Below are 22,857 nucleotides of genomic sequence, written 5' to 3'. Positions count from 1 at the left end.
TGGAAGGAGGTCAAAGATTTCTATTTCCAGCAGCCCCCTGAGGTCTTGATTGTGTCCTGAAGGGTTTGGTGGCCATTTCCCAGGATAGTCCTAGGCTCTCTCTCCAACCTGCAAGCCCCTAGTATCTGCAGCAGCGCAGGAAAGAGTAGCCAGGTCTTCTCTGAGATGATGGCTTTTCTGTCTCAGCCACTTTGTCTTAGGACAGAGAGTCAGTTGAATTTGCTGAGGCTTCCAGAACCCATAACATTTTCTCTAACAGAAGGCTTAGAGAAATCACTGTTGATAGTAACTCTGGATTCGTGAGGCCTAGTTCAATTAAAGTTAAAGAAATAATTACAATCATATGGCAAGTTTATTAAAAGTGAACATAATGAACAGTGTCTTCTATTAGCATCTTTTGAAATATACTTCTGAAATCTTGTTGGTTCATAACATTTTCTCCATTTGTAACTGGGGGGCATAAACTCTATTGTCTCCTGCTTTTTAACCGCATAACATGATTTCATGTTTAAATTTTCATACATTGACACGATCTACGTCGTGTAGATAACAGTGTAGCTTTTTCCCTGGTGTTAATATCTATCTGAGCTGTTCCTTTCAAGTTAAGCTGGAGAAAGAATCCAAGGCCAGCTCTGTCTTCTTTCATTAATTTGATCATCATCTGTCTTCAAAGTTGCTCTCCTTGAAGTGCTCCTGTTACTGGGAAGTACGGGAATTCTTGATTCTTGTCTAACTTGGGAGAAAGAATTCAGCCAAGTGACGCACAGTGAGGGTTAAGCAGCAGAGTTTCTTGAAGGAAGATGAAGTAAGCTCCAAGAGGGGAGCTGGCTGACCTGGCTGGAAAAATAGCAGTAGCAGTGTTTATTTAAAGAGATAGTGCACTCTGAAGGACAAGACCGAGCAGGCTGCTCAGAAGAATGAGCCAGCAGCAGCTAGTGCTGGGGGACTCTCTTAATGAGAATCTTACCTGATTATTCATGAAGGGGAGTGAGGGGTTGTTTCGGGAGGTTCCTTTGGGCATGCCTGCTCTAGGACTGTGCATGCTAGTCTGTATGTTACATGTCTCATTGGCATGGAAAATCTCCACGCAGGGCTGTGTTTTTTAACTATTACAATGAGCAAAACTCTCCTCTTGGGTGAGTTATTGGAGGCGTATGCATGCCTGTCAGTGAGGAAAGTTCCACCACGTTTATCTCTGGCTATGGCATGATAAGTCCCCTTTAGGGCTGGAGGAGCCCAATCACAAAGCGAGAAGTAGCCAGTGTAGCCGTTGTCGTTTCTGCTGAGTGTCAGTGGGCAGCATCTCTGGGACTTCATTTCCCAGGGATCCCCTTGCCTGCCTACTTCTGGCCATCTGCCTACTCCAACACTCCTGCAATCCTGGCTCTTTTGCATGGGCTGGACAGACCCTTTGTGGGTTTTGTTTTTGGCCCGTGTGGCCTTTCTGGTGTGTGCTGCTTCTGATCACTTAGGACCTGGACAAAGAAGGTCATGCAGAATTAGAGAACAAAGCTAAATAGTAGCTAAGAATCAATCTTTCTTTCTTTCTTTCTTTCTTTCTTTCTTTCTTTCTTTCTTTCTTTCTTTCTTTCTTTTCTTTCTTTCTTTCTTTTTTCTTTCTTTCTCTTTCTTTTTCTCTCTCTCTCTTTCTTTCTTTCCCTCCCTTCCCTCCTTCCCTCCCTCCATTCCTTCCTTTCTTCCTTCCTTCCTTCCTTCCTTCCTTCCTTCCTTCCTTCCTTCCTTCCTTCCGTCCGTCGTTCCGTCCTTCCGTCCTTCCTGAGACGGAGTCACTCTGTCGCCCAGGCTGGAGCGCAATGGCGTGATCTTGGTTTACTGCAACCTCTGCCTCCCACATTGAAGTGGTTCTTCTGCTTCAGCCTCCCAGGGAGCTGGGATTACAGGTGTGTGCTACCATGCCTGGCTAATTTTTATATTTTCAGTGTAGACAGAGTTTTGCCATGTTGGCCAGGCTGGTCTCGAACTCCTGACCTCAAGTAATCCGCCTGCCTCTGCTTCCCAAAGTGTTAAGATTACAGTCGTGAGCCACCGCACCTGACTGAGTGTTTCTGTTCTAAGTGACAGAGACCCAACTACCTTAAGAAAAATAAAAACAGAGTCAGAGTCAATTGGCTTGCGTAATAAAACATAGAAGAGGCAGGGGAGAATCCCAAGGACTCGAGTACAGGTAGATCTCGGTCTCTGTCTCTCATTCTCTCTCTCTTGCTTTTCTTGTACCTTGTTTCTGCTTCTCCCTCCAGTTAGCTGCATGTGTATTCTTACTAGGATTATGAGGCTAGAATTGTGGTTCACATCTGTGGTATCTTAGAACCAAAAAGCAAAGCATGTTTTTCCTTGCCTGTCCCATTAGGAAAACTTCAGACAAAGACCCTGTTGGGCCCAGCTGATGTTATTTCCTTACCTCTAGGCCAGTGTGGCCAGGAGAAAGGGATGCTGTGGCTTCCCAGCCCGGGTCATGTTTCCCCCTGTGCCCAGGAGGTGGCATACAGCCTTTAATAGAACCACCTGGCCCTTGGGAGGCCGAGGCAGGCATTTCATGAGGTCACGAGTTAGAGACCAGCCTGGCCAATATGGTAAAACCCCATCTCTACCAAAAATACAAAAATTAGCCAGGTGTGCTGGTGCACGCCTGTAGCCCTGACTGCTCGGGAGGCTGAGGCAGAAGAATCCTTGAACCTGGGAAGCAGAGGTTGCAGTGAGCCCAGATCATGCCATTGCACTTCAGCCTGGGTGACAGAGCGAGACTTCATCTCGAAAACAAAACACACACACACACAAAACAAAACTGCCTGGCCCAAGGAGGAAGTCCTCTTCCCCAGCCCACCCCAGGGGAGCTGCTGTTCTGGGCAGAAAGAATAATAAGTATCCACTGTACAGTTGAAGAATAAACAGAAAGGAAGGAAGCCAAGTTGGTTCTTGACTTCATGAAACCAGAGGTGGCGAGAGGACACAGGAGAGAATGGAAGATCAGGTTGTCCACAGTGAGCCCTGGAGGTCAGAAAGCAGCCATGTGGGTGACATTCATTTTCCCTTTTCTCAGTGTCACATCACATTGAACCCACTAACGAAGGCCTGCACTGCCAGAGGGGACGTTAGAAAGGCATTCCAGAGGCACTTGGGTCTATTAAGGCCATTTTCTCAGCATTTCCATAAATCGTCTATGAAACCTATCATGAGTAATTTGGACTTCTTGGAAACCCTTTTTTCCGTCTATGAAATAAATATTCAAGTGCCCCATTCCTTTGTGTCAGGCAGTGCTGGTGTCTGCCCCTCTTCCTGTCGGCCGCCGTACCTGGCCGTGGTGTGCTGGCTGCAGGGTGTGTGACTGTGCGATCCAGCCTTTCTGAGCTTCTGTGTCCTTATTGTGAAGTATGCTACTTCGTGGGATTTTTCAGAAAATTAAATGAGATTATAGCACCTGACACATAGTAAACGTCAACTTCCTTTCTTCCCCTCCTCTTCCACTTCTGCAATGAGGACAAACCTGGTTTCCATGGCAGTAACATAGCAGGTATCCCCTGATAAACAAGAACTTCATTCAGGCCTGGAATTCTAGAACTTTTGGGGGCTGAGGTGGGTGGATCACTTGAAGCCAGGAGTTTGAGACCAGCCTAGGTAACATGGCGAAACCCCATCTTTACTAAAAATACAAAAAAAGTTAGCCAGGCATGGTGGCGCATACCTGTAATTCCAGCTGCTGTGGTGGCTGAGGCACAGGAATTGTTTGAACCTAGGGGGTGGAGGTTGCAGTGAGCCAAGATTGTGTGCCACTGCCCTGCCTTGGTGACAGAGTGAGACCCAGTCTCAAAAAGAAAAAAAAAAAAGAACTTCAGACTTCTTCAGACAGACTTCAGAACTTCAGTATGTATTGATTAGCATTGGAAAGTTTTGGGGTTCCCCAGTATTATTCTACATCAGACAAATTTGGGAAAGTATGCTTTTGGGAAGGTGTTTACAGCCTGGAGCAGGGGAGGTTTCACTGATAACAACTTCCTGTATACTTCCTCTTGGTGAAGACCCAAGCATAGTGCTGGGAAGTATGTATCCAAGTGTAACTGTGTGTCTCTGTGGTGACAGGAGTGTGTGTTTGTGTGTTTGTATACAAATATGTGCACTCTTTTCCATGTAACTGTGAACCTTCTCCAGTTGTGGTTCAAAGCACTGCTTTTTTTTTTTTTTTTTTTTTTATGGCCAGGCCATAAAGTATGGATATTTAAAACTGAGACTAGGAGGTGAGGTCTGAAAGGTACCCGCAAGCCCAGCTCTGAAACCTGTGCTGGTGGCCACATTCTCAAACTTCAGCCTGCCTCAGAATCACTGGGAGGGCTTGTTAAGGTGCAGATTGCTGGACTCTGCTCCTACAATTTCAGATATTGCTTGTCTAGGGCCAGGCAGGGAGACGGGGGTGGAGCTAGAGAATCTATATTTTTAAGAAGTTCCCAGCTGATATGATGTTGTTCTGCGGACCACACTTTGAGAACCAGTGACCTATAGAAAGTCCACCTGTACCCCCGCCAATCTGGATGACTTCTGCTTGTGTGGTTCGATCTTTGCACACTCAGCCCTGCTCACTTTCCCTTTGCTGGGGGCTTATGTACTCATCAAGTAGTGTTGCCAGGTGGGTGTGGTGGCTCACAGCTGTAATCCCAGCACTTTGGGAGGCCAAGGTGGGTGGACCACTGGAGGTCAGGAGTTTGAGACCAGCTTGGCCAAGAAGGTGAAACCCCATCTCTACTAAAAATATAAAAATGAGCCGGGCATGGTGGCGCACACCTGTAATCCCAGCAATTGTGGGTGGGGCGGGGGTGCTGAGAATCACTAGAACCCGCGAGGTGGAGGTTGCAGTGAGCCGAGATCGAGCTGCTGCACTCCAGCGTGGGCAACAAAACAAAACAAAACAAAACAGAAAAAAACAGTGTTGCCAGATCCAACAAATAAAAGTATTGGATGCCCAGTTAAATAAATACTCTGGGTAAAAAAGAAAAACTGTTTAGTATAAGTATTTCCCAGATATTATGTGGGACATACTTATGCTAAAAAAAAAAAATTCATTGTCTGAAATTCAAATAAACCTACACGTTCTTCGTTTAATATGGCAACCTTTTCATCCAACTGGGTGTCTCTCTGTGTCTCTGTCTCTCTCCCTGTCTCCTGCTGCTGCTTTCCTGCAACTGAACAGGCTACAGCTGCCAAGGAAACACGCCCAGAGAGGGTTTACGTTTTCCGGACAGATCCACCTGCTGCCCTGAGCTCACTTGGCAGACTTGGCTTGGTCTCAGCTGAGATGGACTTGGCTCCTCTTCATTTTGGTTCTCTTGCTGGCTCTCTGTTTCTTTCCTATCTGTTTCTCTTTCTTTTTCTGTCTCTCTCATGCCTTCTTTTATGTCATCTCTCATATGAGGGATTTAAAAGGCAGGAATCTGCAAAGTGATGGGACTGATCCAGGAAAAGTCTGTTCTCAGCAGCAAGACCGGAGTCCAGGAGTGACCTCCCGGTGTTGGAGGAGAGTGACGTTTGGCCTAGAAAGGGCACAGAGATCACCAGCAGCATGCCTTATATTATGAAAAGGATAACATTTGCCTTGGAGAAATTTGCCTAGCAATGCTGAGGCGAGGGGTCATGGCTGGAGTGGGACAGTGTCCAGGGCTTGAAGGAAATTGACACTACGTGGTCTCTAATGCTGGCAGAGGGAGCCCACTACTGTGGACTTGATCACACATGGAGGGGCGGAGAGAAATTCGAGCAATCAAAGGCTTCCTGGAGCCTTGGTCTTGGACTCTGTGTCCTCCTAAATAGCTCCATTTGTCACTTTCTCTTGCCAAGGCTGCTGGACGCAGAGGATGGAGAAATGGAGGAACAGAAGGCTTAGCCGCTTCTCTTCACTTTGCTGTCCCCTTTGCTGTCTGCCGGCCTTAGGCCTGTGTTCTCCCCCTCCCTTTGCTGTGAATAGCTCTCCAAGGCCCTGGCACCCGCAATCAGGCCTGCTTTCAAAGAGGTAGGTCTTAACCTCAGAGGAGTGAGGAGGTGCTCTTGTCAGTGGTCACCTGGGGCCTAGCCAAGGGGCCCTGTGTGCATTGCCCTGCTTTAAGGGCTGTGTTCCTCTTCCTGTGTCCCCAGCATGACGTGGAGAAGGACAGTGGGGTCAGGAGGCCTTGGTTTCCAGTAGCCTGGGGCACGGTAGGATGGGAGAGCAAGAGGGAGCCCCGTCTCCTTGATGCGTTCACTTGCCCTGTGTGGGACCCAGATCCACGTTGCAGGATCAGTGGGTCTGTTTTTCCTTCTGTATCAGATACCAGGGAAAGCTGATCCTGCTGTGCACTTGCAGCGGCAGGCACAGCGCTAGGCAGAGAAGGAAGATGAGGATGATGCCTCCCGTCTCCATCAGGTGCCTGCCATTCTGAGCGCCCTCAAGCACTGTCTCCTTAGCTGTCTTTTGCAGCCCAAGTGGGGAGGTTGGCAGGTGTGACTCTCCCTGTTTGTTCATTGGGGACACTTAGCCCCAGAGACATGACAGGCCAGCCCAAGGTCACACAGCCAGTGAGCGAGGGATGGAAGGTGGCCATGCGACAGATACCCCCTCCTCTCCCAGTGGCTGGGTCTGCCCCTCTCCTCTTCTCTGAGGAGTCCCTCTGGCCAGCCCCACCTTGGTCTGGATGCTTTCACCTTCTGTTTCCTGGCTGGCTTCCTCTACTCCTGCCTCTCTCCCTGTGGCCTTGCTTTCCTTGTGGCCCATCAGGGAAATATTTGGGATTCCCCAAAGGGCAAAGCAGCAGTAGCCATGTACTCCCCATTCATGCTGCTGTTCCTTCTCCAGCGTGTGGGGCTGGAGACATTTGAGAAGCTGCATGGATGGTGAGGCCAGTTGAGGTCCTGAGGGTTCCCAATGTCAGGGATGGGAGAACTGGCCTTGCAGGAGGGAAGCAAGGCTCCCTGTGTGCTGGGTGGGAACTGCGTTGCCTGGGAGGCTCCCAGTACCTGCAGAGAGTGTGTGGGCCCTCCGGTCTGCTGTGGTGGGCAGTGTACTCCCCCAGGGAGATAAGCAAGCCATGACCTCCCACTGCCCGTGTCCTGGCCCGCCAGGCACGCTACCCCGGCTGCCTTAGCTGGGGTTTCCTTTCTGATGTTGTATCCACGCTTGCCATTCCCATCTTTTATCTGTTAGCCATACGGCAGGGCTCGATGTGTATTTGGAGAAAGGATGCATGGCTATCTACACCTCATCCCTGCCCAGAGGTGCCGCTGTGGAGGATGTGGATGAGGAGATCAGTGGAGTCTGCCACTCTGGGAATGTGTGTTCTAGTTGGAATAAACCCAACAGGGAAGGATCAGGAACTCCTCGTGCAATGAAGCTTTCAGTTGCCTGGTCCAGGCTATGTATGTATAGCTAGAATATGGAAATGGAAGAAATCCACACAGCTAGGTGGGAAGGGCTTTGTGGGGAGGAACTGGTGGTGGGGCAGGAGACAGGTGAGCCTGATGTGCGATGGCCTGGCGTTAGAATGGACTCCTACATTAGAGCTAAGACCTGGTGCTTGGATGCCCTTTGGTGGGGAGAGGATGGGAACCAGTGGCTTTGCTCATTATCGAGTGGCGTCCTTGTCCCACACCCTGAAGGAGCTAGGTCCTGCCTTTATCTTCTTGCCCCCCCTGCAGCCCACTCCGGTGCTGGGACCTGATCGTATACCCTTAGCTTCTTCAGGAGGGAGACATATGGCCAAAGCAAACCGTGAAGTCTTTGAAAGGGCTGCATTTGTTTCCTGGGGCCGCTGTAGCAAAGTACCACAAGCTGGGTGGCTTACAACAGAAGTTTATTCTTTCACTTTTCTGGAGGCCAGAAGTCTGAAACCAAGGTGTTAGCAGGGCCTTGCTCTCTCTGAAGCCTGAAAGGGAGTCTGTTGCATGCCTTTCGCTTTCTCTTAGCTTCAGGCACTGCGGCAGCGCTGAGCATTCCTTGGTTTCTGGCTTCATCGCTCCTATCTCTGCCTCTGCTGTCTCACGGCATTCTTCCTGTGTGTCCATCTCTTCCCTTCTGATGAGGGGACACCAGTCGTTGGATTTAGGGCCCACCCTAATCCACTGTGACCTCATCTTGACCTCATCTTAACTTGATTACATCTGCAAAGATCTTATTTCCAAATAAGGTCATGCTTATAGAGCCTGGGGATGAAAACTGCAACTTTTTTTGGGCGGTGGGGCAAGTTCAACTCAACAGATTTTGTTTCTAAATCCCATCTACCTGTTAGAGTCTCCGTCTACTCTTAAGCCACCTCTTGGGTCTCTGGAGGTCTGGGACATGGAGACCCCCCCTTGCCCTCTCACAGCACTCTCATTTGCTGGCTGCGGAGGGGGATGGGTGTGGGTTTTGACATTTGAGATGGAGTCGCCGCCTGCAGGGGTGAAGGATTGCTTGGCAATGCTGCTGCTGCTTGTTTTGAGGAAGTGGAGGGTGCATTTCTGGGCAGAAGAGAAGGCAGAGACAACTGCAGATTTCCTCCTCTTTTCCTGTGGAAGACATTGCTTTCCTGAGGTGCAGCATGATGGCTCTGGAAGGGCCTTCAAGGACTCCAGACCCTCCTCCCACACAGGAGCACTGGGACCTGCCAGAAATGGCGCCCATCTTGTTGGAGCTCTAGACTTGAGTCTTGGCGCCACTACTTAGTGACTCTGATCTTGGGGGCAAAGTTGTTTAGCTTCTCTGAGGCTCAGCTGCTTCATCTCTAAAATGGGATAATAATAACTGCTTGTCAGATCTCACGGAGCATTTGTGAGGGTTAAATAATAAAAGATGGATATGAAAGTACCTTTTAAACCATCATTGTGATAAAATACACATAACAGAAAATGTACCATGTAAGTGTACAAGTCAGTGGTGTTAAGTATATTCACATGGTTCTGGAACCTTCACTGCCATCCATCTCCAGAACGCTTGAATCATCCCAAACTGTTAAAGTGCCATTTAAAGTGCTAATTAGAGTACTTTTTATTCATTTGATACATAAGAAACTGGAGTCCCTGAGAAGCAGGGAACTCGGGCACAGTTACCCAGTGAATTAGGGCAGAGCTGAGCCGACTCTTGGTTTGGTGCCCATGGCCTTCTCTCAGCCTGCAGGGTCCTGCGACACATCCCAGGAGGGTTTCCTTCTTCTCTCAGACCCATCCCTCAGGATCACGGGGGCCTCTAGAGAAACACATTTGTCCAGTGGTGGGACATACTCAGCCCGTGCCGTGCCTGCATGATGGGGGCCCCCTCAGCAGGCACCAGCACCTTCTCGTGGAAAGCCTGCATTCTCTCTCCTGGCTCAGGCTGGCTCAGTCCCTCTCAGCCTCCTGTCTCTCTCTGCCTCTACCTGTTCCTTTCTCAAATGGGACAGGGTTCCAGTAGAAAACCAGGGGAGCTGAACCTGGGGTGAACTTGGAGATGGCTTCATGAGGTTCCATATGTGCAAAGGGTGTGGACAAGGGATTTGGGTGACCCGGGTTCTGGTCCATCCTGCAGCCAGCTTGTTGAGTCGCCATAGAATTCTCATGGAGTGCACGGTGGTTGAAGTCCTACTGTGTGCCCATCATTGGGAAGTATCCATGAACAGACCTTATTACTAGCTACTTGGAGCTGCTGTGAGACGTAGTTGATGTGATACATAAGGGCTGTGTGTGTGTGGCAAAGGACACTCACCTGTAGAAGGTGATGATTGTCACCTGACATGGCAGAGAGGGGAGCATCCTCTCCCAGCCCAGGCTGATGGTAACATTCCTGGCCAGGGTCCAGGGCAGGAGGAAGAGAAAGGAATGGAGATCGCCATGCATACTAGACTTGGATGCCCTGTGCTCTGTGGAACCTTCCATGTCTAGATCTGGAGCTGAGGTCTGGGGACAGACCCAGCTCAGACACTGTCTGACTTCAAGTGGCTCATGGCCCAATGGGGAGCATAGAGTTGTGCACAAGGAGTTTTGATGCAGTGTCATCGATGCTGACAGAGGGGAATGGGTGATGGCGTGTTGTGGTCACCAGGGGAAGGGAAGGCCACTTCTGCCTGGTGGGAGTGGGGTAGGGGACTAGGGTAGGGGTGGAGGGATGGCAGAGGAGCCTTTGCTCTGGCTTAACGCAGAACAGACCAGTGGAGGATGCCCGTGGCATGTCTCACCCAGGGAGACTCTTTTGCCTCCCTGGCCACTGGCTTCCTTGACCCTCAGACGGGTCCTATGAGGCATCTAGGGAAGGGACTGTTCACCCATTTTGCAGGTGAGATTTTGCAGTGCTGGGTTGAAGCACTTGGGCAGGCTCATCCAGGACTGTAGCCCCACAGAACGTGGACCCAGCTTTCCTGCCTGGGGTCCAGGCATCCTCCGCAAACCCACCCGGCTCCTCCCTGTGTTCCTTTGCCTAAAAGAGCCATTTAGAGCAGGCTGTTTCTGTGCCTTGTGGGATCCTTTGCATCAGCCAATCATTCAGTTTTTCTTAAGCCGCACTATGTGCCTGTCTCTCCGGGAAATCTCTGTCCTCAAGGAGCTCACAGCTTGAGCCCCCACAAAGACTTGGTTCCCCCGACTTTCCTCCCCTCCCTCTTCCTGGCTTCTTCCACCCTGGGAAGCTGCAGGGAGGAGATGCCACTGGCAGGACAGAAGAGACAGAAGGCAGCCAGACTGAACCGCTTTTCTCCATTGCATCTTCTCCCCACCACCAGGTCCCGGCTGGCCGACTTCCATGCCAATTGTCGAGCCTCCTACCAGACGGTCACCAGCTGCCCTGCGGACAATTACCAGGCGTGTCTGGGCTCCTATGCTGGCATGATTGGTAAGCTGTTCCTGCACACCTGGGTTCTGTGGGTCCTTGCTGTCCCCATCTCAGCAGGGCAGGGGCCGCAGCCCAGCTCAGGGCCAGCCAGGGGAGACAGCCTGAGCCTGGCCTTCTCTGCAGCAGATTCAGAGAGAGCTGTGAGGGGAAACCAGCGGAAAGGCAGTTCTGTAGCAAGGAGGAGGACCCAGCTGTTTATCATGTGGGGAGGAGGGCCCCTGGAGCCTTCTAAGCTTTTGAAATAAGAAGCAAAGGTGGCCGGGCGCGGTGGCTCACGCCTGTAATCCCAGCACTTTGGGAGGCTGAGATGGGCGGATCACAAGGTCAGGAGATCGAGACCATCCTGATGAACACAGTGAAACCCCGTCTCTACTAAAAAAAATACAAAAAAATTAGCCGGGTGTGGTGGCGTGCGCCTGTAGTCCCAGCTACTCGGGAGGCTGCAGTGGGCAGAGATCGCGCCACTGCACTCCAGCCTGGGTGACAGAGCGAGGCTCTGTCTCAAAAAAAGAAAAAAAAAAAAAAAAAAAGAAGCAAAGGTAACATTTGTGGCACGGTTCTGACATTCCAGGCTCTGCACTGAGCAGTTTACATGGCCTGTCTTACTGAATTCTCCCAACAGCTCTTGCTAGGGGGTTGGTGATATCTCCATTTTATAGATGAGGAAACTGAGGCTGTAGAGAAGCGGAGTGACTTGCACAGGCTCACCTCGCTGATAAATGTCAGCACTGGGGTCCGATCCCAGGACATGAGCCTCATTCCTGATTCTAGAACACTGGCTGCTTGTTGGTGAAGGAGAAAGCACGGACCCACACTCTGGGAGGGGCTCCAGGGCATTTTCTCTGCCTTCCTGGTGGCGAGGAGCCCAGTGTCCTCTATGCTGCTGGCCCCTGTGCCCCTGCTGACCCCATGGACCCTGGGATAGTCATGCTCAAGAGTCAGGAGTGTGATCGGGATGGATGTGTGTTTGGGGGCCAGGTGAGTGGATGGGTACCAGGCCTCTGCCCTGCTGTGCCTGGGGTTGGTCTGTGGGCCCAAGGGGAAGGCCCCACTGCACCTCTGTCCTCTCCCCCACCTTTCTTCCTGCCCAGGGTTTGACATGACGCCCAACTATGTGGACTCCAGCCCCACTGGCATTGTGGTGTCCCCCTGGTGCAGCTGTCGTGGCAGCGGGAACATGGAGGAGGAGTGTGAGAAGTTCCTCCGGGACTTCACCGAGAACCCGTGCCTCCGTAAGTTCTGGATGTTCTCCCCAACCCCAGCAGCCCCTCCCACCCCTCCTGGAGTCTGTCCTAACCATTCCCATCTCCTTCCGTGGGGATGGCTGGTGATGTATATGAGGCTTCTCCGCCATGGGTATTGCCCATGGGGACCTTGGGTTTTGAGCTCTTGGAGATTCATACCAGAACTGTCAGTAGGCCAGCCTCAGTTTACCACCAGAGGCCTTGAGCCTATGTCAAGCCTGTTATTTGGTCTGGTCTGTTACTGGGACAGCTTCAGCCAGGTTCCTTTGGAGACTGAGCCCTCTTATGAGGCTCGCTGGCGTCTGTCATGTCTCCCTTTAATGAGTTTGTTTGCCCCTGGAATCGACTTCCTTTCACATCGTCAAACTCCTAACCCAAAAGCTAGAGAGACTTTAGCCACAGTCTAGCTCAGTCTGCCTTTGATCTTTCCAGCCCAACATCCATTGCCACCCATGCCCACCTGAAGGTTTCTTCCCTGTTTCCTTCCCTCCTTTATTTATTCTGTCCATCTCTCCATCCTTCTGTTCCTCCCTCTCTGTGTGGCACTGGAGATTCAAGGATCCAAGTCATTGAGGAGGGATAGCCTGATGGAGGTAGACTGAGAGGGGTCACTCATGATCACAGTGCAAGTGAGCTGCTCTAGAGGAAGGGTCTGCACAGGGTTCTTGAGGAGCCCAGGGTGGGGATGCCCAAGTCAGCCAGGAAGAGGAGGGAGGCCCTGAAGGCTTCTTGGAAAATGTATCTGTGGATGCCTAGCTGGGCATCGGTCAGTTAAAGAGGCAGGGGGTGCCTGCCAGTCTACCCTGGGCAGAGGTCCTGGGCTCCACAGAAGACCATGGCGGGTGGAGGGAACTGCCAATCATATAGCCTTGCTACATAGCACTGAAGATGACCAGAGTGGCAAGAGTTATCTGGACAGGTAGACAGCATCCTTGTCATGCAGGGCCTTGTAGGCCTGAGGCATTTAGATCTTCTTGTCCTGCAGGGGTGACAGTGGTGGTGTGGGTGTTTGAAGGAATGTCAGCAAGGGTGTGAGATCAGATCAGCATTCCAGAAAGCGAATCTGCCTGTGTTGTGAGGCAGTGGGGGTCAGAGTGAATCAATTCCGACAGGTGACGTGACACACAGAGGCCCATCAGAAGGCCATAGTAGCTGCTTACAGGGGCACAAATGGTGGCTGTGAACCAGAGCAGTAGGAGGGGAACAGCGATGGGAAATGGGGTGGAGGGATCTTTAGGAGGTGGGCTCAGCGGGCTGTCAGCAGGTGTGCAGGGAGGCACCATGGGTGACCTTCAGAATTTTGACATGGGGGACCTGGGGTAGATAAAAGATGATACCTTCGAGGCTGCAATATGAGGGGTCAGAGGGAAAACAGCGTTGACAAGGGTAGGAGGAGACACTGAGCCCAGGCTTAGACATAATGAGTTTGAGATGCATGTGGCACGTGGAGGCGGAGATTTTCTGGGCACCTCTCTGGATGGTGTGGGAGGAGCAGAGACCACCCAGGGAGAGCCTGTGGTGTGGAGCAGGCAGAGGGCTGAATATGGGGCCCTTGCATGCCAGGGTGGGGACCTGGGAACGTCCAAGGAGGCACAGGGCCCGCAAGGCCCGCAAGAGCCTGTGACTAGGGAGTTGGGGATGAGGAGCTTCGGGAGGTGTGGCCGGTGGCACCATGCAGAGGCGGTGGCCCCCTCCTCCCCTAGGCTCTCCTGCATCCCACCCCCTTCTTTTTCTCCTTTTTTCTTCTGTGTTCCCCATCATATACACTTCTTGCTATTCTGGCTTCTTTGTTTTTTAACCTCTCTCTTGCTGTATTCTGTAGCAGTGAGACCTTTGTAGGTATCTGAAAAAGAGGTTCAGCAGAGGGAATCTTCCTGTATCATGCCCTGTCCCAACTTCTGGACTATTCCAGGGAAGGGGATGGTCAGGGTGAGGAGCAGGGACAGGAGTGATGGACGTGGGTCCTGACTTCTCTGCCTCTACCCTCACCCCCATCCCAGGGAACGCCATCCAGGCCTTTGGCAACGGCACGGATGTGAACGTGTCCCCTAAAGGCCCCTCGTTCCAGGCCACCCAGGCTCCTCGGGTAGAGAAGACGCCTTCTTTGCCAGATGACCTCAGTGATAGCACCAGCCTGGGGACCAGTGTCATCACCACCTGCACGTCTGTCCAGGTGAGGGGGGTGTGGCTGAGGCGTGGGGGGAGCACCATGACGCCGGACGTGGTGTGGGAAATGACTCACCTGAGGCCGGGGAGGGAGGGTCCTCCCTTTCGATCAGAGACCCGAGAGGCAGTGAGGAGCTGCCGGGGGTCATTCTTCACCTTTTCCTTCATTTGGGCATTCATCTTGCAAGCGTGAAACCCCTGTTACATCACAGTGTTATACTTGCCTGGCAGACTGTGGGGTCTGAAGAGCAGGCAGTGGGGCGCAGCCTGGGCGCAGGTGCAAGGGGAACAAGTCCTGGCTGTGTGTGGGGCAGCGAGGTACCCGTCTGAGTGGGGCAGCAGGCTCATAGGGTCAACAGTGCACATCCACAGTGCCAGGATGCAGGCTTGAGCAGGACCCAGCTTGGCGGAGGTTCAAATCCTTCCTGGGCACCCATTGCAGAAGTGTGTGTGCCTGTTCTGGTTAGGGAGGCCCTCCCCTTCTCTTTCTGCCTCCTTCCGCTTCCCTTGTGTGCCCCCCTGCTCAGGAGCAGCTGACTTCCAAGTGCCCTCCTGGCGGCTGGGTGGGGAGCTCTTCCATGTCCTGCTCCCTCCATTTCGCTCCCCTCCTGATTGGAGCTGAGGTGCTGTTGTCACCCTTGGGCAGCTCCTAATGACACTGGATATGCTTGAGTGGCTGTGAGCAGAGGGCTCAGGGTCCTGCTCTGCAGACAATTGCTCAATTTCATGCTAGAGCGGCGGGCAGCTCGGCCAGTCAGGGCTGTGCCACCTGTCAGGTCATCCAGACCTCACCAGCCTCCTGCATGCACCCTTTGTCCTAAGCCCCTTGGGCTGGCCCATCGGGGGAGAGGCTGACTCAAGAGGATGCTGGCAACCTTCCCAGGACTCCCACTGTGCTCCCTTGCGGTTGTAAAGTCCAAAGCCGTGGCTTTGGGACCCCCACTCAGCCCCCTTCACCGTCAGCCCTGATGATTCTGAGGCCCATTTAATTCTTTTTCTCCTGCAGTTTGCCAAGCCATCGGTTACTTGGTTTCTTTTAGCCCCTACCTGGTTTTCTGTGGTCTCACCATTGGGGGACTTGCTCACATTTTGGTTTGATCTCAGTGGAGATACAGGTGATCTGTATGTGGGATGATTTATGTGAAAGTGCTTGGTCAATGGAGGAATGCTGCACAAATGTCAGGTGTTACAAATCCGGGGTCTGGGGAGGCTGCCTGGCGGGTGGCTGGAGGCCTGTGGACTAAGTCAGTCTGGGCAGGACAGCTGACAGAGCCTCCCAGGAGGAAAGGAGGGGAAATAGACCCTCAAAAGGGATGCAACCACCACCACTCTCCAGGTTTCTTAGAGAAATGGAAGAGGAAGGGCCTCTGATTCAGTTTTAATTATAATGTTTTCAATGAGCACCTACTATCCCATGCTGGGAGCTGGAAGTGTCAAGTGAATAAGCCCTCGCCCCTGCCCTTGGCTTGCCTGGGGCTGGCGTGGGTGCCTTCCCTCCTCCCCAGCCGCCATCTGTCCCCTGTCTCTCAGCTCTCCTAGCTTGGACCATCTCTGACTGAGTAACTCTGTGGTGGCCCTTGTGGGGCCCTTGGGTGTTAGGGGCACCCATAGCTATAGGAAGGAGTCCCTGAGTGATCGCAGGGACCGAGAGCTGAGCCTAGATGGGAGGAAGGGTTGGGGGAGCCTGTATACCTTAGATACAATCTAGAGACAGAGGCAAGATTATTTTGCTGCTCTCTGTCCTTCCTTCTTCCTTGGGGGAAGGCTTAGGGAACCCCAGAGATGGTAGCCAGCTGGGTCCCTACATGGGTATCTGTATGTCAGGACTTGAAGGACCCTCCAAGATCTTCCCAAACACAAGCGACCAGAGGCCTGGTGACGACAGCAGCGTGTGCGCAGCCCCACAGCCGGTTGGCAGTCGAGAAGGGCCAGAAACCCTGTCCCCCAGCCACCTTCTGCTTCCTCCTCCTCCAAATCTGCTCCCTGCAAAGGACTTTCCACGGCGGGAGTGGGGCTTTTGAGGAGGGCTGTGGGTGTCTTGGACGCCACCACACTAGAGCCAGGAGCCCCGTCCAAGTTGGCCCTGTGGCTGGTGTCTTAGGTCCTCCTCTCAGAAGTGTCTCCTTCAGGGTGTGGCCCCTCTCTGGGCAACCCTGCCTGCCTGGGGCTCTGTGGACCTTGGAGAGGCCTGACAGGGTCTGCAGAATGGGCTCTCCTGGAGCCTTCTGGCCCGGCCCATGTTTATTAAATATATACCTCGTCTGAATTCCCTTGCCCTTCTCTCCACCCCACTGGGCTCTAGAGCAGGGAACCTGAGTGTCAGGTCAGTCTTGGACACGTGCAGGATGGGTGAGGCAGCTGCTGACCTGCACTTAGCCGTTCCTCTGAGCAAGACGTCTCTCCTTTCCCTCTCCCACTCCTCTCTACCTGGTGCGTCCTACCCCAATGTCACCTCTTGGGAATGCCTTCTCCGATTCCACACCAGGTTGCCTTCCGCCTGCTTTGGGCTCCCGCTCTGCGTGTTCATGGCCCCATCATGATGTGTTCTCCTCTCCCCTGCTAGGCCAGGGTCCCCAGAGGCCAGAGTAGCATCTCACCCTCCTGTGTCACCCTGCGTAGCTGGGTGCACAGTGCTTGGCATGGAGTGGGTGCTCCATTCAGGTGAAAAGAGAGACCCCGGAGTCCCCAGTTGATTTGATTTGTTGGAACTCCCTGCTGTCCTGGAGGATGGGGTCTGTGTGTTTCAGTGCCCGCAGCTCTCCTCCTCTTCCTGGGTGCCCTCTGTAAGCACAGGACTGGGCAGCTGCAGAGGTGAAGATGCTTTTCTGTTGAAGATTTAGGAAGGTTTGTTAGAGACTCTTGGTCTTACGATGGGGCCTGGACCAGGGCAGTGCAGTGGGGGCTGGGGTAAGATGGGCAATGGTTGGTGCTTCCCTGGCCATGGCCTGCTGTTCTCCCCAACACTCCCGTGGGGCTGCTCTGGGCCCAGAATGCCAATTTGCAGGGCCCCATCGGATCAGCTGGAGTCCTACCTTTCCCAGCACCGAGGAGCCCTACAACACACCATCTCCTTTGCCACCCCGTCTCCACCTGCCCACCTGTGATTCAGACTGCCAATCACATCTTGGGCAAATTAAAAATGAGTTTTGAGACATTGCCCCAAGGCCCCCTCACTGCATGCCTGCTGCCGACTCTGCAGCCAGTGGCCACCTCTCTCTCCTCCCCGCTCCTGCCTGCTCCTGGATGGGTCTCATACCCAGCACACAGGCCTGTGGACCTCAGAGCATGGGACTGAGAGATCTGTCAGTGCATTCATTCATTGACTCAACAGAAATTCTTATTGCACATCACTACGTCGCAGGCACCAAGGCTAACAAGCATCATGGGCCAGGACTGTGGTCCCAGTGCTGGAGGATGGACAGGATGAAGCTCAGATGTCTATGAGGGAGAAGGTGATTTGTGCACCTGCTGCGTGCAGGACTGATAGAGGATGATGGGGTCCAGAGGATGGAGAGAGTGCATTGACTCAGGTGGAGACCAAGGACCCATAGGCGTAGCAACGCCTGCTGCTAGGCCTGAAAAGAATCGGGAGAATGGGTGTGGGGTTGCAGTGGGTAGACTGCCCCAGGTAAACCAGCAGCAGAGCCAAGGCACAGTCAGGACAGCACAGAGTGCTGAGTGGGGGTCTACTGTGCCTGGTTTTACAAATGAAGTGTTACTGGAACACAACCACACCCTATCTGCATTGTCTCCTGTCACAGGTTGAGTTGTTGTGATGGAGACAATGTGAGAGGTGTGAGTTACTGGGGATGGCCCAGGTCAGGGAGGAAGGCCAGGGGCACTGAAATTTAGGGGTGGGGCCAGGGACAGAAGCAGGGATCGCTGCAGAGCCTCAGCTCCAGCCAGCAGGAAAACACTAGACCAGCGAGGCTCTGGGACTGCCGGCCCAGGCTTTTGGGGTAGGTAGGAGGTGGGCAAGGAAGAGGAGGAAGACAGTAATTTTCTGCTCACTTCCTGGGCAATGGAGCGTCCCTGGAGAAAGCTCTGGAAGGATGAAGCATGCCTTTCCCACTGTCCTTCCTCTGTGTGTGCGTCCTTCCCCCAGTGCCATCTGCAAGAGCCAGTTGTTTAATGCTTCTGGTGGCACCCACAGCGCAGCCCTTGGGGGTTGGCTCTTCCCAGAGTCCCCGTGCTGCTTCCATGGTGGAGGATTTACTGTTAGCAGCCCTGTGTCCTGCCATCCTTGCAGCCTAGGCCTGTGCACTTTGGGACTGGAGCCACAGACACCTCCAGGGGATGAGAGGCTCTGAGTAGGGACGGAGTAAGCCCCAGGCTGTTTCCCTAGACTCTCAGGCGTCCTTCTCTCCCCTCTGTGTATTCATCGGCTGTGAAGGCGGTTGTATTAGTCTGTTCTCACACTGCTCATAAAGACATACCTGAGACCGGGTAATTCATAAAGGGAAGAGATTCAGTGGACTCACAGTTCTACACGGCCGGGGGGGCCTCACAATCATGGTGGAAGATGAAGAGCACAGGGACGTCTTACATGGTGACTGGCAAAGAGAGAGCGTGTGCAGGGGAACACCCATCTATAAAACCATCAGATCTCATGAGACTTACTCGCTACCACGAGAACAGCACAGAAGATACCCACCCCCATGCTTCAGTTATCTCCCAGCGGTTCCCTCCCATGACACACAGGAATTATAGAAGCTACAATTCAAGGTGAGCTTTGGGTGGGGACACAGCCAGACCGTATCAGTGGTTATGTGCGAGTTTATCTCTCCATTAGAGTATGAGCCCCTGGAGGGTAGGGAGGCACTGAATTTGAGACACTGGTGGTTTTGGCATCAGAGGTGGTCTCTCTCTCTGCCCCTCACCCCACTGGGTGCCGCTTTCAGGAAAGGTCAGCTGCTGGGCAACACTCCCACCCAAGAGCTCTGTTGCCTCTGGCAGAGACCGCACCTCGGGGCAGACGTCCCTTGGGGCTGGCCCAGGAAGGTGTTTCACTGTCCGTTGATAATCAGCGTCAGATGAGAGGGTACAGTGGTTGTCCTCAGCCCCCTCGCCTCCCACTTCGTTCTCTCCCAGGCCCTCTATTGCCTCCTTCCTCTATTTCTTCCCTCTGTCTTCTGTTCCTCTCTCCCCTCCCCTCCTGCTATCTTTCTCCCTCAGCTTCCTCCCCTTACCATGCCCTCCCCTCCCCTTTCCCCGTCCCCTCTGCCTTTCCTCTGTCTCTTCCCTTTCCCTGTCCCATCCTCTCTCCTGTGCCCCCTCCCTTCTCCTCTGTCCCTTCCCTACCCTCTGTCCCCTCCCCCCTCCTGTCCCCTCCCCTCTCCTCTGTCCCCTCCCCTACCCTCTGTTCCCTCCCCCTCTCCTGTCCCCTCCCCTCTCCTCTGTCCCCTCCCCCTCTCCTGTCCCCTCCCCTCTCCTCTGTTCCCTCCCGTGTCTCCTCCCCTCTTCCTCTGTCCCCTCCCTTCTCTCCCCTCCCCTCTCCTCTCCCCTCTCCTCTGTCCCTTCCCCTTATGTCCCCTGCTCCCTCCTCTGTCCCCTCCCCTCTCTTCTGTCCCCTCCCCTCTACTGTGTCCCCTCCCCTCTCCCTCCTTCCTGTTTCTCTTTGTCTGCTTCTCCCTTCACCTGGTTTCCTCTCTTCCTTCCACCCCTTTCTTCACTGTCCTCCTCCCTGTCATTTTTCCTGTGTGATACTTGCCAGCGTCCCCTCCCCTCTATCCTGTTTCAGAGGAACTTGTCAAGTTCTGCTCACTCCGAGGAGCGAAATCCAGTTGCAGGCCCCCCTTGTGAGCCTTCAGATCCTCTCTCTGCACACCTGGCCAAGCCCCAGGCCAGGGAAAATGCTGCACTTGGCAGGTGCTGGGTGCTTTGTCAGCGGCTCTGCATGGGCTGACCTTGGGTGTAACCCTGCAGAGTGTCTAGGTCTGGGGCTCCCCTGAGAGCAGCACCCACAGCCACAGCATGTTGTGCAGGCCCCACCCTGGGGCCCTTCTTATCGGTTGTTTTCTCAAGCCTTATTTTGTTAGGCAGTAGACTGTTGTCCAAACAATTTTATGTGTACCTCTGATATACAAATAAGCTAAGATTCCAATACACAAAACAGCTAAGACTCAAATATACAAAACAAATAAAAATGGAGCTGCTTTGGTGGACAGGCGGTGAGGACCTTGAGTGCAGGGGGCTTCTGCCTCTGTGATTCCCTGTGGGTTCCTTTGGCTTAGTGAGGAAAGGGGAGGGGACAGAGGGAGAGGGGAGGGGAGAGGGGGGGGGGGGGGGGAGACAGGAGGGGGGGAGGGGTCAAAGGAGAGGGCTCCCAACGGTTTAGTGAGCTCTGTTGGGGGTAGGGACACAGGGATAAGACAGGGACTCCCAGAAAGGGCAGGGACTGGCCTGCCACACCTGAAACAATGAGAGTAGGAAGTGATGCGGGGCGTCCATAGGTGTCAGTCCACAGGCACAGACGCCAGCAAGCCATAGGATGTCACAGGTGGGGACTGAGGTGACTGAGCAAGGATTGGCCAAGGGACTCGGGAAGGCAGATGCGAGGCCATGATGACAGCACAGCCTCCGAGGGGGTGGGCGTGTTCTGTTTCCCCCGACATCCTGCCCTGTGGCCTCATACAGTCTTCGCTGGAGCAGCACCAAGTCCTGGGGAGTGGAGTCCAGGCCTTGGGTCTGGAAGGGTTATAGAGGCTTTCTGCAGAGGGCAACAGCTGGGAAGTTGGCTGGGCATCACCTTGGCACCTGGGGACACTCCTGGTTCCATTCTCGCTGTGCTGATCATCACCGTGGTCCTATCTCCACCATTGGCAGTGACTCTACTCTTGGCCAGGGTCTCCATGTGACAGCTGGGGTCTTGTTTAGCTGACCAGATGCCCTGGGTGGCAGATTGCCTGTGATGTCCAAGGGGTTATTGATACTTCTGGCCAAGAGTAGTGATTGCGGCATAATTTCTTGGGCTTCCCAGTTGCTTCTGGTGGCCAGAGCCTCCCTGGAAGTGCCCTGGGAACAAGCCATTTGAATCCTGGATGGAAGCGCTGCATCCCCAGCTGGTTCCCATGGATCTCCATTACAGTGATGATAACTGCCAGGGTAGAGAATCCTGGAATCATCACCAAACCAGCCTTCTTCATCCCTCACCTTGTCCACAGTGCTCCCAGGTGGGCACATTCGTGTAGGACACAAATGAGCTGGTGAAATTGCCAGATATCCACCTAATGGGTACCAGTGGCAGACATCACTAATCAATCACGCTTCTCTTCCCCTCAAGCCCAGATGAACGCTTATGATCTTTTTCTATAGAGTCCTCCATTAGCCATGGCAAATTAACAGGAGCTGGCCAGCCCTTGGAGGCCGTTTCTGATCTGTGGCATTCATTCATTCATTCATGGATGCAGGCATCTAGTGAAACATTTGTTGAGTTGTTACGAACCAGACACTGTTCAGTGTAAGGAAAAGAAGACACGGTCCCTGCCCAAGACTTGCTCTGAGTATGTGGACAGACATGTAAATGGCTGATGACTATATAGTGCCGCTAGTTGGGAGCAGAGTTAGAACTCTGTTCTCTAGGAGCCAGAGGAGTCGGGTCCTAATTGCTGAGGGTGTCAGAGAAGAACAGAAGCATTTTGTGCTGTGTGGAATTGAGCCACCTCTCTTCGCTATGTGCGCTGGCTACGCTTAGCAAAGCCAACAGTGCCTGGCCTCAGGTATCTAAGTCTCTGGACAAAGCCCAGCCAGGAACAGCCTGGTGACTTGTCCTGACTAGCGCCTTCTCTCTTGCAGGAGCAGGGGCTGAAGGTCAACAACTCCAAAGAGTTAAGCATGTGCTTCACAGAGGTGAGTTGGGGGCAGAGTGGGGATGGGTGCAGAAGGCTGGGCCGGGAGGGGCGGCATTTCCCTGGTGAGCCTCAGATCGAGCGCCCTCAAATCTCATCACATGAGCTGGGCCAGCTGAGCTTGTGGACCAGGGTAGGCACTTACTCTGCTGGGGTGGGGTGGGGGAGTGCAAAGGCTGCATCCAGGGTCCCTGGCTCTCTCCTTGGGGAGAGACAAATGGCTGCTCTGAGCAGAGGCCCTCCCATACCTTCCTTACTCTTTAGGACAATTGTGTTGACCACCTGCTCGGCAGTGTTTCCGTGATATTTAGGAGGCACAGAAGTGGAAACAGACACAGTTCTTTCCTTGAAGAAACCCCCAGCACAGGAGTATATCTATATCTACATCTATATCTATATATCTATATCTATATCTATATCTATATCTATATCTATATCTATATCTATATCTATATCTATATCTATCTATATCTATATCTATATCTATCTATATCTAGACTTACAGACCCAAGATAGTAACTTAGATGAGAAGAAAAGGCAGTGTGAGACCTCACAGAAGAGAGAGAAACTCAGACAAAGATGTTCAGGGAGGGCTTCATGGAGGAGGAGGGATTTGAAGAAATTGAGAAACAGGGAGAATGTGGGCTCCCTCCCCTGCCCTCCCCTCTCCTCCATAACCCTCCCTGCCCCTCCCTCCCCTCCAAACCCCAGCCCACCCCTGCCCTCCCACCCCACCCCTTCCCTCCCCTCCCCTCCATATCCCTCCCTCCCCTCCCCTTCCCACCCCTCC

At 53.0% G+C, this 22,857-nt stretch overlaps 1 protein-coding gene across 4 annotated transcripts in view; it reads left to right on the top strand.

The window, feature by feature from the left end:
- The window catches only part of GFRA2 (GDNF family receptor alpha 2), a 100,094-nt gene that overhangs the window by 75,287 nt on the left and 1,950 nt on the right, over window positions 1–22,857 (top strand). For all 4 annotated transcript variants that reach the window (XM_031935843.1, XM_031935842.1, XM_023216648.2 and 1 more), the window contains 4 exons: window positions 10,701–10,810; window positions 11,902–12,042; window positions 14,055–14,227; window positions 22,015–22,068. In XM_031935843.1, coding sequence (XP_031791703.1) covers window positions 10,701–10,810; window positions 11,902–12,042; window positions 14,055–14,227; window positions 22,015–22,068 — 478 coding nt within the window. The remainder of the gene's footprint in view (window positions 1–10,700; window positions 10,811–11,901; window positions 12,043–14,054; window positions 14,228–22,014; window positions 22,069–22,857) is intronic.

This window comes from Piliocolobus tephrosceles, chromosome 7, assembly GCF_002776525.5.
Source record: "Piliocolobus tephrosceles isolate RC106 chromosome 7, ASM277652v3, whole genome shotgun sequence".
NCBI classification, from domain to species: domain Eukaryota; kingdom Metazoa; phylum Chordata; class Mammalia; order Primates; family Cercopithecidae; genus Piliocolobus; species Piliocolobus tephrosceles.
The sequence above is the reverse complement of the archived record's forward strand: the minus strand, read 5'-3'. Positions and strand labels throughout refer to the sequence as shown.